General features: G+C 41.4%; 1 protein-coding gene across 1 annotated transcript in view; it reads right to left on the bottom strand.

Annotated features, from left to right (window-relative positions):
• Window positions 1-16177, bottom strand: part of syt7a (synaptotagmin VIIa) — a 228092-nt gene that overhangs the window by 68509 nt on the left and 143406 nt on the right. Inside the window, exon 5 of the mRNA XM_062993413.1 lies at window positions 3621-4025. Within this exon, the coding sequence (XP_062849483.1) occupies window positions 3621-4025 (405 nt within the window). The remainder of the gene's footprint in view (window positions 1-3620; window positions 4026-16177) is intronic.

The raw sequence follows: 16177 nt of genomic DNA, 5'->3' as shown, positions 1-16177 counted from the left end.
ATGACCATATGTTGGAGGACGAAACAGAAAGAACGGACCGCAGAAATATAAAGCCAGAAATATATTCAAGGCTTGATTTGTGCATGAATGATGACAGCCAAGCTATTGATACTGGCTTAAAGTGATGTATGAGGTAAAGAAATAAAAATGCATGTTTTCGAACTTAAACTTAAAACCCAATGATTAAAAAATACATGTTGATTATGTAAATGGAGAAAAAAGATTATCTAATTGTATTTCATTTTAATACGCCCCCTTAATTAAATTGCCATTACTAATAGAACAACTCTATTTCTTGAAAGGCTTTAATACAAATTTAAGTCAAAGCTGACAAATGTACCTACACACAGACTGAGAATATTCAAACGTGGAAATAGGAATGAGTGAGAATATTTATATTATTGGGAAATTAAAATATAAAGAAAACAAAAGAATACTAATTCTGTAAAAAAAAAGTGTTTACCAGTATACCTGCCTCTCGCTCACACTAACAGAACATATACTGCCGAACTGAACTGTTTGGGGCAGTCTGCCGATTTTTATATGACTCAAAAAGCCAATCAGGAATAAGCAAGGAAATATCTTCACACTGTAAAACAAAATGCATTTTTGTGATTGGTTCAGAGATAATTTTAAAAATAGCCGTTGCTTGCATTGTGCTTGGGGGGGGCAAAGACACAATTTGGGGGGGCAATGCCCCCCTCAGCCCCCCCCTAGCGCCAGCCCTGATTGACTGGCACTGAGTGCAGCCACACCAGCTACTCCATCCACCAGCAAGCTACAACTCCAGCTTAGGTGAATAAGCTCAGAGAATGATGGGAACTTAACGCAGCAGTAGCAATGTAAAAACAAGCACTGCCACGCAATCACCGGACACAACTCTTGTCCAGGATGGATCTCAACTGACAGCTATATAGAAATTCTAGTAAAATACAAGTAGACTGCCATGCTACCATGGGACACAGCTTGCGTTGCAGATGGGTCTCTTATGACTGCTGCACACAGAAAGCCGGAAAAAGGAAGAAAGACCATGCCACCAGCTGAGCCCTGGAAACCAGATCTGTGAAAGGTAACAAGAAGACAAGATGATCCAGCAATAAGCTAGGCTTTGAGGCCGGTTACAAAAAGCCACAACCATCTGAAGTTAATCAAGCTTAATTAGGTGCAGAGACTGCTTTTGAAGTGCAGTTTTAAGAGATCTGCATTTTCAGTCGCTCTTGCAAGCCAACATGGGCACGGCAAGTGGGCATGTTACAACATGAAAGCAAAGAGATAACTCAATTGTCTTTTGTTTTGTCATCATAAAATAAAATAAAAACATCTGAAGTAGATTAGTGTGCAAGAAAAAGTTGAGAACTGCCCTTTTCTGCACAAAAGAGCTCACAATCACCAGTCATTAGCTGTCTAAATAATTGATAAAGGAGATGGAGATGCCAACACCTTGACCAGTGATAGCTTACAGTATAGTGTCTGTGTCCACGCTTGTGACCTCTAGACAATACTGTAGAATAAATGCTTTTCAACCCCATCGCTTGGGAACTGCTGCCACACTGACTGTGGTTGGACGGGTAAAAGGTGCTCTTGCCTTGAGGCATAAATGAGAAAGAAAGAAATATTATAAAAATGGAAAGTACGAAAATCCAAGCTAAAAACATTAAATTTTAACACACATACACGCTCACACAAACCCTATCAGAAACTCATTAAGATTTTGACCATATGCTAAATTACACTCACCTTCCAACATTATTAAAAACATATAAAACGTGTATCCTAAGACAAAGAGCTCACATTGACCAGAGATGCTGTGGGCATGAAGGATGGGAGCAATATTCACAGTAGAATGTAAGAGTGTGGAGATATATAGCACTCCACAACCAGGGTCACAAAATAGTCTGACCAAGTCAAAACCAAGTCTTGTTTTAATGCTAAAAGAATCATTTATTTAAGTACAATAAGCTGATTTTGGAAAGTTACTTTTACTTTAGAGACCTAAGGTATGTAGAATTGTTAAGCTTAAGTTTTAAAAGGTCTTTGTGTATTCTGGTATATGCACCTTTGCATTTTTTTTAATCTCTGTAACACTATCTAGCAAAGTTAGACTGCCTTTTTACTGAAAAGTCATCGACTTTCTAGTGTATGCCACTACAATAAATATTGGGAACTGAGTCAAAGACTGCTTATTTTACACAAGGTAATGTTATCGGTCCATTTTTTTTTTACTATTTGGCCTTTTCTGGTTTGAGACTAGATTTTTTTCTAAAACTAAATTAACTAAACTAAAACAGCTAAATTTAGTAACAGAGTTGGCATTCATTATAAAGTTTCTAGCTTTGCTAATTGCTTTTTTTTATGTTATTAAGCAGCAATTCTCAATGTATATAAATTATAGCCTTACGGTACATTAACATTGCAGTAAAGCAAAATGCCTTTTAAAAATCATGTTTAAAGTACTGTGTAAGTCTAAGGGCTGCATAAATACCACTGGACAGCATCCTAACAAATTATAAAATGTTGGTTCTTGTCATTTCACACCCAAAGAGGCATTCCACTTGCCTTTCAATCATGTTTGCATATCCACAGCATACAGCTCACATGCACTGCTTTTTTAGAAACTCACCAAAGGGCTAAATTTCTTTGAAAACTGTATGCTTCAACTAAAAACAAATCCATCTAAGAGTCGTCTTAACATGTTTGCATATCCACAGCATACAGCTCACATCTACTGCTTTTTTAAAAACTCAACAACGGGCTAAATTTGTTTAAAAACTGTATGCTTCAGCTAAAAGTAAATCCATCCAAGAGTGCTTTAATGGAATGTGAAGACCCAATGTGAGTTACATTTTCAAAAAAACCTTGTATCAAAATCAAGGAAAATGCTAAACGCTAATGCATTTTCTCTAGTGGTAGGAAAATATTTTTGTAAACACATGTAAAAACTAAACAAAAATAAAAAAGAGGTTTATTCAACAAACTATCACATAAATACTTTTATAAATAAAAGCCTCCAGGTGGCACAGCGGGATAATCCGCTAGCACACCTGGGCTGGGATCCCGAGTTTGAACCTCAGCTCTGCATAGTGCCCTCTAGCAGGCATAATTGGCAATGCCTGCAGCAGACAAAATTGGCCAGTCAAAGTCTGCCGGGTGGGTAAAAGACCAGACTGAAAATGGGTGGGGTCTTCGACGCTGTGTAAGGACTCTGGTCAGTAGCCAGAGGCAGTTTGTGGCTCTCCGTGTGCGAATACTGGCCTGATGCACAAATTCACCAAAGACGTGAGCGAATAACAAGGGGTTGGTGGACTGTGCACACGTCGGAGGGGGCGTGAGGCAGGTGAATATACCCTCCTCGGACACGACCAGAGTCTCCAGCAGCAGGAGACGAATTGACTATGCTAAAATTCTAAAAATGCATTCTTTAATACCCCAGGACACTCCTAAAACTGCTCACACTGGTTTTAAAATGTATTTAATACTCTGACCAATAGTATTTAGTTTTTTTCTTTTTTTGAAAATACCCAGTATATGTGAATAGGTCTCTCCAAGACAAAACAACCAGTCAGGTATGGCACAGCGATGCAGGCATGCATTAGAGAAAGTCCAGACTGGAAGTGACTTACAGGAAAGATTTGACATCCAGGCCACGATTCTTCATCTGACCCATCATGTGGTCCCAGCTTCCCGGGTTTTCCCGCGTTGCTCGACTTTCTGCACCTCCCGACCTTTGGCTTGAGGCTCCGCCCCCCGCTGTGGTGCCTCTAGCGGCTCGTGTCGATGCTCCTCCCCGTTGAGATGTAGCTGTTACTCCTTCACCTCCCCCTGGCCCTGCTCCTCCACCCTCTGTCCCAGGTTGAGGGTGGAGCTGGCCCAAGCTCTGTGAGATGGCTGAGCGTGCTCCGAGGGCAGAGGTCGGAGGGTGCATAAGTGGCTGCTGGAGGCTCTGCTGCCTCAGCAGAGTCCGAGGGCGTTGCAGGCCCCCTGTCAATGGGATGTGCTCCATAGATGTCAGGGGGGAGTCTGTATAACTGGGGGGACAAAGCAGGAGGGATGGAAGTGAGTGAGAAGTGGACGGGCGGGACAGGCACAATGAGGGGCGTGGCAAAAGCAGCAATGAAGGCGGAACCAGCATAAAAGGGTGGATAGTCGGTAGGGAGGATGAAGAATCATGTTGGGAAGGATTAGATGATGAGTGGGAATAAGCAGAGGGGCATGAAGATGAAGCAGAGGAGAAATTCAATGAAAAGCCATCCAAATGAGGACCAAGTAGAGAAAAGGAGTCAGATGAAAGGAAGAAGGCAGATAGGTTAGAGGGTGAAAGGTCAAGTGAAGAGTGTGGGCAGAAAGGAAGAGTTAAAGATGAGAATGTCATGGAATCATCAGGATCATGAGAGGAGGAGGAAGGTACAGGAGAGGCATGATGAGAATGAAAGCGAGGTGAGGGAGGACAAAGGAGGAGGAGAAGACAGAATGAAAGAACCATCAAGCCAAGGCAATAGCCACAGTAACACAGATAGCAGAAAAGGTTACATACACCTTGGTCAGGATGACCCGGCAGGTGTGTGTAACTGTGAATGTGTGTGTGTCCGTTCCCAGAACGATTTGAGCCACCCTGAGCAGACAGTGAGCGGTGCAAATGCGAGTGAGGGAGCCCCGGTAAGCTGTGGGCTGACTGCCTTCGTGGTGCTGCTGCCCGAGCCTGAGCACGTGGAGTATGTCTCGCCTGACTCGAGCGTGTGTGGCGAGGTGTATGTGGTGCCAAGCGGCCAGCGCTGGTTCTTCTAGGCGACTGTTTTTTGGTTTGATGAGGAATGCCCATCTTGTGTCTTTAGTCTCAAAAAGACGTCTCAGTTACACTTTCATCTGGCTTTTGTCTTATATACTACCTCAGCCCTGAAAAAATCTCCACCAACCAACCACTTTTCCTCCTTTTTTTTTTGTAAACGTCATTTGCCCTCCCTCACTGTGACTTTTTCATTATCATCATTAGCCTTATTTTTTCTCTCCATCAGTGACTGTTCAAAAACTGTGTCAAACTGCCTTGTGACAGATTAAACTTCAGTTAAGTCTCAAAAAGTCAGTAAATGGGCACCTTAGGCACATTTTAACAATGCTGCTGGTCACCTGAGCATCCGTGCACTTCAGGATTGAAAATACATGTCAGAGATTTTGAGATTTTGTTGCAAATGCATTGTTCTTTTGCCCAGCTGTGGTGGCAGAAGAAACTTAAATGGTGACATGAAGTGACACAATACAGGCCAAGACAAGGACATGGGGGAGTGCAAGATGAAGACAGTGAGAGAGAAAAAGAGTAAAATTGGGTGTGAGACACAAACACAAGAGACAGACACATATAGCTGCCTGAAAATAGAATCCAATTACAGACTGAAGAGGGTGTCGAGAGAGAGAGAGAGAGAGAGAGAGAGAGAGAGAGAGAGAGAGAGAGAGAGAGAGAGAGAGAGAGAGAGAAAACGAGAGAGAGAAAACGAGAGAGAGAAAGAGAGTGAACGCAGGAGGGAGGAGTGCATGTATGCAGAAGAAAGTGAAATCGAAAACACATGAAGAGTGAGGTGCCAGAAGAGAGGAGGTGTTAGATAGGGTGAGGAACAGACTTAAATTAAGCACCTGGTGTGTGACACCTACAGCTAAGACGTCATCTAGCACAAGTCTAAACATAACCAGTGCAGAAATGTTCTCTTTCTATCGGACTGCTGCTGTTCGATACAGCCCTCAATTATTCAGACCCAGCAAATGCACTTATGCAACACTACTTCTCTAGGAGCCTTTAACTCTCAACGGGGAATTTACTCACTGTATGATCTAAAAACTGCCCAGGTGAAGGCAAATATTTCTGTAACATGCTTGCTATGTTGTTTGAAAAGATCTACAGCAATGCATTTGCATTTATGGCATTTAATAGACATTTTTATTCAATGTGGTTTACAATTGTGACCTACTATGATGCAACCAAATTAGGGATAAGGGCCTTGCTTAGGGACCCAACAGCGGCAACTTAGCTGTCCGCTAGTCCAGCAGTCCCCAACCTTTTTTGCACCACGGACCGGTTTGATATAAGATATAACCGGCGGGGGTGGAGGAATTTTAAATAGAATAACTATAGAATGGAAAATCAGTGTGAATGATTGGGGACAGTAACACCCAAAGATTATTGAAAGTTTAATTGCTCTTGTAACGATCACTAATTATTTATTCTTTCTGTGCGGCCTGGTAATAAATTACTCACAGACCGGTGGTTGGGGACCAATGCACTAGTCCACTATCTTAACCACTCAGCCAACACTGCCCACTAGGTTGATGGAAGAGAGCGACACATCAAAGGGTGAGTGACCAACAGGGAGTAAAGTTGGCAGGGCAGAGGAGAAATGATGGAATTAATAAGAATAAGGAGAGGGACATAAAGATAGGGGGAGGAGAGATTAAAAGAAAGCCATCCAGTAAAGTAGAGAAAGGGAGCAGTATAAGAAGAGGAGGGCTGAGAGGATAGAGGGTGAAAGGTCAAGTGAACGTACTGGACTATTAATCAAAAAGTAGCTGGTTAAAGCCCCATTACGGCTAACACACTGAATAATTTCAGATTATTAAACAAAACTTAAGAGAATGTGTCTAAAGTCGTCACATTTATAACATACTATTTAACAATAAATTTATCAAACACCCATATCACCCATTGGAATCTCAATAATTCAGCAATTATAATTGAAAAGCCATTCTAATTAATCAAATATAAGATAAATTTATGCCAGCCTGTATTTATCTTGATTCTTTCTATTAAAGTCAAGCAGTCTCTCTAAAAACAGAAACACAGGCTAATCTAGCCATCCACTACAAAGCCAAGCTTTTGGGTAAACAAAAAAGACAAGGAACTGCCCAAACCCACTGTTCCCTGTGCAGACCAGTGGTTTTACGGGTGAATCCAACTTAGGAAACAGGGACATCTATCTGCCTCTGAGGCAGTGCACTCTCCAAGAGCTGGTTCCATGTAAGGCCCTTTAAGCCACAAGACAAGGGCAGTTCTAAAAAATAAACAGAATGCTGACATGTGTTTGCAAAAACCAGAATGGATCGAGCAATCCGGCATCATGGCTTTAGAGAAAAGCAGTGAGAAGTGAGAAGCCATTATATATAGGAAACTTTCCACATGAAGCAGATTGACATCTATAAGACACAGGTGTGTGTCAATCAAGAAAAACTGACAGATCAAACTGAGCAACTGAGCTCTTTAACTCTGTTTGCTGGCCAAACTAGGCAGCACAGATGGATAGAAGACACAGGCACTTGCTACTATATCTCTGTGTCAAATTAGACCACGAAGAGCGACACAACACTAAACATGAAACAGCAACTTGGATGGCTGCCACTGCTTTACAGAAACAATAAATTAGAGTCTGTATCGAAAAGCTGAGTGGTGAATTGGCTATGCAGCATACTAATGATCTGAACTACAAAAGCAAGTTTACTTCTAACTGGCTTGAAAAAAAAAAAAGCTTAGTTAAAGTTCTGATTTGAACACAAAAGATTTGGTGATTAGACCTGAAACAAGCTGTCAACATCCCCAAACCTGTCACTGTATATTATTTATATCAGCTCTGCATATATAAGAAGCCTCAAATTCCTTAGGAGCAATGTAATAGACTTTTATAGAACTAGAGAACGTGTTTAGTTGCAGTCCTGCAGTTAAAAATGGTGCAGATATTAAAATGACTGTTTTACAAGGGTGATATGGGTGTCGGATGGAATCAATTTAACCGTGTTTTGCTCATATTTCTCTTTATTTAATGACCTGAAATCACTCGCTGTGAAAAATAAGGAATAACACGAGCAGTCAGAATGAGGTCAATGACTCATTTTCAAAGCACAGAATAAAAACATAACTTCACCTATGCTTCGGGGTTTTAGCTTATTAGACTGCTTTTTCAGTCCTTCAGTCTACGTAATAGCTAAAGTTGACACACATAGCAAAAATGCCACTCAACTGTAGATTAATTTAGGAGAGAAAAGTTAGGGATGGACAGTCTACCTATAACCTTTCACTCTTATTTGGCCCTAACCCCAATTTTTTTGTGTGTGTTGCAGGCAGTTGTAGCCTAGTGGTTAGAGTACTGGACTAGTAATCAAAAGGTCACTGGTTGAAGCCCCACTACTGCCAGGTTGACACTGTTGGGCCCTTGAGCAAGGTCCTTAACCCTCAATTGCTTAGGCAATATACTGTCACGGTACTGTAAATTGATTTGATGAAAGCATCTGCTAAATGCTAAAATGTAAATGTAAATGCATTAAATTCAAATTCAATTAGTTTCCATTTGCAAAATACATTCAACTTGGTAAGCCAAAACAAAAAGCAGCATTTCTTTGTACTTTTGTCAGTTAAATAAAACTTTAAGATAATGAACAAATCACAGATTTGTTTATTTATTTATTTTTGCATAATGTAGTTAAAAGAATAAGAATATTGGCAAGTGCATCTTTAAAAAAAGGCAAATGACGTTGGGACATGTGCTCAATGCATTTGCGCAGTATGGAGTGGGATGACACTTAACAGTGTGGGCAGTACACAATACGTATGTATAAAGATAAGCATTAGATTGGAACAGGACTTAAATGACTGTGTATTTTGTAAGAATTTCGTTCACAGTGAAATTAAGATGTGCTTTGAACCACACTGATAATACAACATTTAAGCTTTTGCTTAATTCCCATGACTAGTCATCTGACCACTAACTAGCCAATTAGGTAATGCAATATCTAGGGGTTTCAGCAGTCAAATAAAAGAGCAAAATGCTTGATATCACTCCACTAAGCCGAGGATAATACAATAAGTAAGACATTATGAAAGCGACCGCCTTTGGCAGGCTCACCAGATGGGATTAAAATGGTTGTACTCTAGCTGTTTGGTTTCATAATAGGCAGATATTGAGCTCAAGTGGCTGGCTTTTATGTTTGTGTGTGGTGAAACAGTGAGTCAGGAAGGTAATGCGTTCTCTATTATTAGTCCACAGAGTGGCCCGAATCGTTTGTGTAAAACAGATCCTCACACAGAAATGTTCTCTTAGTACTTTTCCAAACACACACAGTTTGTTTCACACACACACACAGCTACACACCATCATTGAGAAAGAGAACTAATCACCAGTAAATGTGGCGCTGACCTACACAGGTGAGCCTCTACCCTTCTGACCTTTCTCACCCTTGCCTTTCTCTTACTGGTCAAAAGAAAGTGTCTCTTTTTTAATGACCTTTCTCCATTACTTCACCTACAACCCCTGTTGTTAAATTATATTCTCCTATACCAAACTGCTGGCCTCTTTCTATTTCGAACACACTAACACACACTCTCACTCTCTTTGACTTACTTGTCGCTCTTCAGGTCCTCTGAGTACGTGCGTCCGTGTGCCGCCTGCCACCTGCTGGCTTTGTTCCCACCCATCATGCTCTTCACACTGTCGCTGCGTGAGGGACCCCCGCATTCCCCCCCACGGCCCCCCAGGGAACCCTTCTGCCCCCCAGGGACTGCACCACTGGGGATGAGGTGGAGATAGAGATCAAGAAATAGAGGAAGAATGGTAAAAAATAGAGTAAAAAGATATCAAGCGAGGTTAGAAAAATACAGACTCAGTATTCATTGTGTACGAACAGGTGGATGAATTGAAAGGAATAAATTGTGAAAGTAAAAGTGGACAGGACTTGGACAGTAGACTCTAGATTGGACATCCAGTCTCTACAATGTGTAGTAAACACCCTGACTGTATTTTGCTTAAAGCACCAGCTTATGCTGACCACAGAATTATATGATTCTCTCTACGTAAGGAGCTGTATTGAGATACAAGACGATGCTGTAGTCGAATGTACATAATATAATCTGACGTCACTGGAAAGTAAATATTTGGACAGTGAGTAAATACAGACATAACCTTATTTTTTTTTTACGTAAGCTCAATTTCTGTTTGGTTTTGGGTGTGAGAGAGAAACTTCCAGAATGTGTGGATGTACTTTGACCTGCGCTAGACTGAGATGTTCAGTGTGTATTACTAATATGTGCCACAGTTAGTAAAAATTAATAAATAAATTCAAGTTTGTAAACCCTTTGAAATACACCGACTAGGCATAACATTATGACCACTGACAGGTGAAGTGAATAACACTGATTATATCTTCATCACAGCACCTGTTAGTAGGTGAGATATATTAGGCAGCAAGTGAACATTTTATCCTCAAAGTTGATGTGTTAGAAGCAGGAAAAATGTACAAGCGTAAGGATTTGAGCAAGTTTAATAAGGGCCAAATTGTGATGGCTAAGCGACTGGATAAGAGCATCTCCAAAACTGCAGCTCTTCTGGAGTGTTCCCGGTCTGCAGTGGTCAGTATCTATCAAAAGTGGTAATGGTATTCCCTGATGGCTGGATAATGCTCCTTGCGACAAAGTAAAAATGGTTTAGGAATGGTTTGAGAAGCACAACAACGAGTTTGAGGTGTTGACTTGGCCTCCAAATTCCCCAGATCTCAATCCAATCAAGCATCTGTGGGATGTGCTGGACAAACAAATCTGATCCATGGAGGCCCCACCTCACAACTTACAGGAGTTAAAGGATCTGCTGCTAACATCTTGGTGCCAGATACCACAGCACACCTTCTGGGGTCTAGTGGAGTCCATGCCTCAACGTGTCAGGGCAGTTTTGGCAGCAAAAGGGGGACCAACACAATATTAGGAAGGTGGTCATTATGTTATGTCTGATTGATGTATACTGTCTGTTTAAAAGCCAAGAAGCTTCTAACATTTATTATATAGAAATGTTCATACACGTTTTTAGTCTGGACTGTATATGATTAATCAGTGTGTTAAATATAGCAGTGAAGAGCACAATAGTGTGTTTCTGATTAGTTTAATCAGATTCGCGCCTGACTATTATTACTGGGCTAAATTTCAGACCACATTTTATAAGAACATGTCCAGAAATCCAGATATTTTCTCAAGGTTCACAAACTTTTTCAACTGCTTGCTTGCTTATGTATAATACTATGTTATATTTATCTTGAAGACTCTCTTATTTTATTAATATGACATCAAAATCTTAAAATGAAAGAGTAAGACCACCTGTGAATAAAGCCATAAAGAACCTTATACTACTGAGGTCCCAGTGTATAAGGAGTGTCTCTAATTTATCGCTACAGCTTTATTGCTTTGTATTCCTACCTCTCCACACTCTGACTGGCTTTAGTGCACTATTGTTCTAGTGCATTTCATCCTGGCAGAGCTGGAAAAAGCATCTCTCTGGGGCTTTGAAGACCTGGTTTTATCATAAAGGTGCCAGGTGAAATGAATAACAGCCTAAACTGGTCTGGTAATGTGGACTAGGTGCTTGTTAAATAGTCAATGTCATGAGCTAAAGTGTCAGAGAGCACAGCCCAGTCACTAGAGGGCTCAACTGAGCCTGATGGCATTTGCTCAGAACGTTAAAGGCTGTACGTGATACATGATTTCCTCTCGCTAACCCTTACATGTGGGTGTCATCGACCACCATGGATCTTAATGAAATGACACTTCTGACAACTGGGATTTATTGAAAACCTGGCCCTGCAGCACCCCCTGGTGATGCTCAAGATATGTTTTATGTAGACATAAGTCCTATTTGCATTAAAAACATTCAGCAAACATGAAACAGGTGAAAACTGTGTGGTCTGTGGAATTGACTATTAGTTAAACATGCACATGCAGGTTAGCGCTAGACACCAGATAGGCACCCTTGTTATAAACTGAACAGAAAAAGCATAAGGGTTGGGCAGTAATAGAAACTGAGTATTAAAAATAAGGTTGTGTAAGTCTAGTACAATCAAAGTGAACATAAGGTAACATCTGATCGGTGCAGGACATAATGAAAAAAGAGTCAATCTTATATTTGGATGTTTGTATACATGACAAAACATATTTGCTGATATTAACTGATGTCATATATTTAATAGTGAAGACAAACAAGCCACCACTATTACCCACAGAAAGGGCTTGTACTAGAGCTAAAGTACACCTGAGTTAACCATAAAATCTCCAAAATAATACACAGTCGAACGACATTATTATGACCACATCCTACTGCGTGTATTTCATGAAGGAAGTCGTGTTTAAAACCACCTGGCTTAAAACCACCTCCTTGTTTCTACACTCACTGTTCATTTTATCATCTCCACTTACCACATAGAAGCACTTTGTAGTTCTACAATTACTGACTGTAGTCCATCTGTTTCTCTGCATAATTTTTTTACCTGCTTTCACCCTGTCCTTCAATGGTCAGGACCCCTACAGGACCACCAGAGAGCAGGTATTATTTAGGTGATGGATGATTCTCAGCACTGCAGTGACACTGACATGGTGGTGGTGTGTTAGTGTGTGTTGTGCTTGTATGAGTGGATCAGACACAGCAGCACTGCTGGAGTTTTTAAACACTGTGTCCACTCACTGTCCACTCTATGAGACAAGTTGGTCCATCTTGTAGATGTAAAGTCAGAGACGATCGCTCATCTATTGCTGCTGTTTGAGTTGGTCATCATCTAGATTTTCATCAATGGTCACAGGACGCTGCACACGGGGTGCTGTTGGCTGGATATGTTTTTGGTTGCTGGACTATTCTCAGTCCAGCAATGACAGTGAGGTGTTTAAAAACTCCATCAGCATTGCTGTGTCTGATCCACTCATACCAGCACAACACACACTAACACACCACCACCATGTCAGTGTCACTGCAGTGCTGAGAATGATCTACCACCTAAATAATACCTGCTCTGTAGTGGTCCTGACCATTAAAGAACAGCATGAAAAGGGGCTAACAAAGCATGCAGAGAAACAGACGGACTACAGTCAGTAATTGTAGAACTACAAAGTGCTTCTATATGGTAAGTGGAGCTGATAAAATGGACAGTGAGTATAGAAACAAAGAGGTGGTTTTAATGCTGTCATGGGTAAAAGTACCATGGGTAAGACTGCCTTCTCAGAGGCGGATGGGATCTTCCAGCAAGACAATATGACATGTCACATGGCTAGAAATGTCTGACACTGGTTCGAAGAGCATGACCAAGACTTCCAAGTACTACCCTGGCCCCCTAATTCCTCAGATTTGAACTCAATTGAGCATCTGTGGGACCACCTCAATCATCGTGTTCACTCCCTTCAACAGCTGTGGGATGCACTGCAGTCAGCATGGCTCCAGATACCTGTGACAACCCACCAGGACCTTATTGAGTCACTCCCAGCCCATCTAGCTGCTGTCCATGCTGCACACGGCGGTTACTCTGGCTATTAGCTGGTGGTCATAATAATGTGAATTTACCGTGTATTTACATTTTTACAGTCTAACAATTTGTGTTTGTAGAATTTTTTTGATTAACACTAAATAATATTATAATGTTTTGTTACAATCCCATCTGTTTTGTCCATTAAGAAAACACATTTGGCACCAGTCTGCTGCGAAAAAAAGAATTCAGAAACAAATTTGGCCCCCAAATTATTATTAATTATTACTAGGGGACATTTTGACTTTGGGGTTTCACATTTAATTTTTCAAAATGTACTGCAAATATTCTGTATTCTAAATGTATTTAGAAGGTATTACTCATATTTGTATTTGAACTAAATACAATTAAGAATACAGCCCTGAGGTGTTTCTCAGTCATGGGTATTCTGCCCAACCCTAATGACCACACAAATAACACTGAAAGGATAACAGCAGTTAAGTTTGAGGTTATGAAAAAGCAGAATGGCAGCTGCAGTACAGCAAAACCTGGAAAAGCAATCATTGTACCCTGCTTTCTACAGTACAAAACCTTTACGCAACCCATGATAGCGGGTTGATCTTAGGAGTGTTAACTTTAAACACTTTTTTTGGAAGCAAACAACACCACAGCCCACAGTGCACATAAAGTACTTAATCACAGGAATTTACCATGTTACATATTACCTTCTTTACAGAATGAGTAATAGTGGCTTAACAGCATTCTTCACAAAGAAAAACACTTTTTAAGCTGCTGCCAAGACTATAAATCCACACTGATCATTAAATGTGCCAAAAGACACTTTGACAGTGTTATATACTGACTGTTTAGGAGTGCAACAAATGGGCTGTTCATGGTGGCAGAATGAATCAGTCATCTGTGTTTTTGCTTGAATTTGCAGCTCTCACTCTGTGGTTCAAATCCTCACAGGGTCCACACCTTTTTAATCCGCCTAACTTCACATTCTTCCAGGCCATTTAACTCTTTGAAGCTGCAGTTATTAAAAATATTCGATGATAATTACATTTAATGTGTACTAATGAACTAACAAATGCTGCTAAAAGGGTGGATTGTAAGGTACAGGACAGGTAATTACTGGTTACACCGGATTCTTCAGTTCAAGTCTTTAATGTCAAACACAGTCATGGACAATTTAGTGTCTCCAATTCACCTCACATGCATGTCTTTGGACTGTAGGAGGAAACCGGAGCCCCCGGAGGAAACCCACACAGACCTGGGAAGAACATGCAAACTCCACACATAAAGGACCTGGACCGCTCCACCTGGGAATTGAAACCAGGACCTTCTTGATGTGAGGCGACAGTGCTACCCACTGAGCCACCGTGCCACCCCAGACGTGTCAAACAGGTAAAGTGAATAACACTGATTATCTCTTCATCATGCCACATGTTAGTGGGTGGGATATATTAGGCAGCAAGTGAACATTTTACCTTCAAAGTTGATGTGTTAGAAGCAGGAAAAATGGGCAAGGGTAAGGATTTGAGCCAGTTTGACAAGGGCTAAATTGTGATGGCTAGATGACTGGGTCAGAGCAGCTCCAAAACGGCAGCTCTTGTGGGGTGTTCCCGGTCTGCAGTGGTCAGTATCTCTCAAAAGTGGTTCAAGGAAGGAACAGTGGTAAACCGGCGACAGGGTCATGGCTCATTGATGCACGTGGGGAGCGAAGGCTGGCCTGTGTGGTCCGATCCAACAGACGAAGTACTGTAGCTCAAATTGCTGAAGAAGTTAATGCTGGTTCTGATAAAAAGGTGTCAGAATACATTGGGGCTGCATAGCTGCAGACCAGTCAGGGTGCCCATGCTGACCCCTGTCCACCGCCAAAAGTGCCAACAATGGGCACGTGAGCATTGGAACTGGACCACGCAGCAATGGAAGAAGGTGGCCTGGTCTGATAAATCACGTTTTCTTTTACATCATGTGGATGGCCGGGTGTGTGTGCGTTGCTTACCTGGGGAACACATGGATCATTATGCACTATGGGAAGAAGGCAAGCCAGCGGAGGCAGTGTGATGTGATGCTTTGGGCAATGTTCTGCTGGGAAACCTTGGGTCCCACCATCCATGTAAATGTTACTTTGACACGTACCACCTACCTAAGCATTGTTGCAGACCATGTACACCCTTTCATGGAAACGGTATTCCCTGATGGCTGTGGCCTCTTTCAGCAGGATAATGTGCTCTGCCACAAAGCAAAAATGGTTCAGGAATGGTTTGAGGAGCACAACAACGAGTTTGAGGTGTTGACTTAGCCTCCAAGCATCTGTGGGATGTGCTGGACAAACAAGTCCGATCCATGGAGGCCCCACCTCGCAACTTACAGGAGTTAAAGGATCTGCTGCTAACGTCTTGGTGCCAGAAACCACAGCACACCTTCAGGGGTCTAGTGAAGTCCATGCCTCGACGGGTCAGGGCTGTTTGGCAGGAAAAGGCGGACCAACACAATATTAGGAAGGTGGTCATGTTGTGCCTGATCGGTGTAAATATAAGTAACAATTAAACTGTAAGCTAAAAATGTCATTTAAAATAATTCTTAGTAGTTAATAGTTGAAAGATAAAGTTGAAGTTTATTTATTTAAGGAATTATTTAAGTTTATGCACTAAAGACGTTTTCTGAAAGAGGGGAGATATCTTTGAGAGACACAAACTCCCACATCAGTCAGATTAGCTTTTTAAAATTCCAGACAGCTTTTCCTATCTGATACCTCTCTTGTTTTTTCCTCTCTAAAAGCCACTGAGTGGGTTTTGACAGACAGGTGCAATTGAAGTGCGCACTGAAATTCTGTAGGTAAAGCTCCCCTGGTATATTCGGCCATTTAGGAGGTGCAGAACTAAAGTCGCTGAAGTCAGGCTGAATTAAGCAGGTGTGGATTTACCTCCGTATACAC

The sequence above is a fragment of the Trichomycterus rosablanca genome, chromosome 1 (assembly GCF_030014385.1).
Source record: "Trichomycterus rosablanca isolate fTriRos1 chromosome 1, fTriRos1.hap1, whole genome shotgun sequence".
In the NCBI taxonomy this organism is placed as follows: Eukaryota; Metazoa; Chordata; class Actinopteri; order Siluriformes; family Trichomycteridae; genus Trichomycterus; species Trichomycterus rosablanca.
The sequence above is the reverse complement of the archived record's forward strand: the minus strand, read 5'-3'. Positions and strand labels throughout refer to the sequence as shown.